Source organism: Glandiceps talaboti, chromosome 9 (assembly GCF_964340395.1).
Source record: "Glandiceps talaboti chromosome 9, keGlaTala1.1, whole genome shotgun sequence".
In the NCBI taxonomy this organism is placed as follows: Eukaryota; Metazoa; Hemichordata; class Enteropneusta; family Spengelidae; genus Glandiceps; species Glandiceps talaboti.
The window spans coordinates 14,569,867-14,572,100 of record NC_135557.1 but is presented as its reverse complement, the minus strand read 5'-3'; the positions used below and the strand labels follow the sequence as shown (position 1 = coordinate 14,572,100).

At 36.0% G+C, this 2,234-nt stretch overlaps 1 protein-coding gene across 1 annotated transcript in view; it reads left to right on the top strand.

Moving 5' to 3' along the window:
• Window positions 1-1,633: 1,633 nt before the first annotated feature.
• The window catches only part of LOC144440344 (large ribosomal subunit protein mL41-like), a 4,866-nt gene continuing 4,265 nt past the window's right edge, over window positions 1,634-2,234 (top strand). The window contains exon 1 of the mRNA XM_078129706.1: window positions 1,634-1,816. Within this exon, the coding sequence (XP_077985832.1) occupies window positions 1,720-1,816 (97 nt within the window). The 5' untranslated portion in view covers window positions 1,634-1,719. The remainder of the gene's footprint in view (window positions 1,817-2,234) is intronic.

Sequence of the window (2,234 nt, the reverse complement as noted above, 5' to 3'; positions counted from 1 at the left end):
CAGCATAATCTTTTACATTCAATATTCAACACTACACTTAGACTAATCATTTATTCGTATGACGTATCTGTTTATATTTGATTATCCTATGTTTTGAATAACAACATTGCTTTAAGCTTAGTCTTGGTTACCCAGACTCTCACCGCTGGGGGTCTTCTACGAGACCACCCATGCACAACTAGCATAACACAGCGTCGAGTGTTTATTTGGTGTGATAACCGATCTCCCTGGTAATTATAACATTCGAGGTGGTTTAATTTAGAGGAGTAGAATGGACAAGATGTCTTTATTTAGCCAGTAAACAGATAATTACATACAGCTGATAGAGACAAAACTAGCCAGGGAAAGAAGGGAAAAAGATTAATAATAATATTACCACAAAGTCCGGTTAATTGATCAATATAACACACCCACACACACACACACACACACACACACACACACACACACACACACACACACACACACACACACACATACACACATACATACATACATACATACATACATACATACATACATACATACATACATACATACATACATACATACACACAAACACACACACACACACACACACACAAACACACACACAGAATAAATTTTATTTCATCAAAAAACTAATCAATAGATCATTCAACCATTCAGCCAAATAATCAATCAATCGATATAACGATAAATCGATCGATCGATCAATTACACACTCGCTGTCCCCTGTGATTATACAACCATATAGCATGCGTACATATATAGTTTCACATATGTGTAAAATGTGTAAAATGTTTGTTATTGTGCGTAAAGTAACACACATTTTACACGTTTTCGTTTATTTAATCTTTTGCGATTTACTGAGTTACGGTTACAAACACAAACTTGTTTGGTCAATGTTGTTTCACATTGATATTTCACTGCAACTAGAAAGCTATGATAGAACTGTCTTATAAATTAAAAAAATCTAAAATAAACACCCAATATATAGCCACCGTTTGTTTTACATAAACCCCTCCTAGAGATCCTTCCTAGGAGCTCCAAGTACAGTATATAATAGCTTGTACAGTGTCAAGGAAAAACAATCATTAAAAAGTCAAAAGACAGTCACAAGAAATAAACATATATATCCAAAATAAACAGTTCACACATGCAGCATCCTAAATTATTAATAGTTAAAAGGCTTAAAGTTGCAGCTTGTGACAAAGTTCCCTTGATATATGGAACTGTTCAATTTCTCAGTCTACAAGTGGTGACTTTCAGCCCTGTGTATTTGTTTAAAATGGGGTCCAGAAATGATCACCAAACCAACATAAGTACAAATTGTTCATCCATGTGTGTTCGTGTTTACTAACAAGGGTGTTTTTTGAGTAATAATTTTTTTATCCCATCTGAAAGATTTTCATGTGATTACGCAATGCCCTAGACTGTCAACTCTCAGACCACCAAAACTATTTACTAGTAAGTTCTAGTCATGCTTTTTCGATCAGTTGACCCGACTGGGGACCTTCCCATTCCACTGGTTTTATTTTGCTTGATATGTAAGTGCGCCATCAACGTTGAACGAGTTAATCAGCGGTGGAAAGAAAACCCTGCGTGAACAAACACATTACGGGTGCAAAGGTCAAACTTTACTGTCGCACGTTTTCGCGTTTGTGGTCGATCGTGCACATCTTCTCTTTTTGTATTTTATGAACACACGCAGGTTACAGAAACCACAGAGATAGTAAAATGCCGACTATTGGAAACATACTACGGGGTCTGACCCGTGGAGCAAACAGACATCTTAAATTAACTGGCAAAAGAGGACCAAGAAATTTCGTGACAAGTAAGTTGATTCTGTAAAATGTCATAAAAATCACAGGTACTCGAATCAATGTGTATTTTAAAAAAATGTATTGTATATAAATATAAATAACTTATATACATATTTTTTTTTAAATCATACATATTGATTCGAGTACCTGTGATAAAAATCATGACCCACGTCTATGCTTTTGGATAAATGTGTATCTATTGTGCAGTTGGATCGGCCGATTTGTTGTCTAGTCCCCGGCTATGTAAACACGTCTTCAACCTCCGAGGGTGAATTAAGACGTGTCGAACCCCAGAGCAAATCTAGTGCCAATACGGTATCGTTACGATTTGCACCTCCACTCACGTATAGTATACGGTATAGTCAAAGCATGGAAGTATATACTTCCATGGTCAAAGTTATTACTCTAGAATTTAGTAGAAGTCCTGAG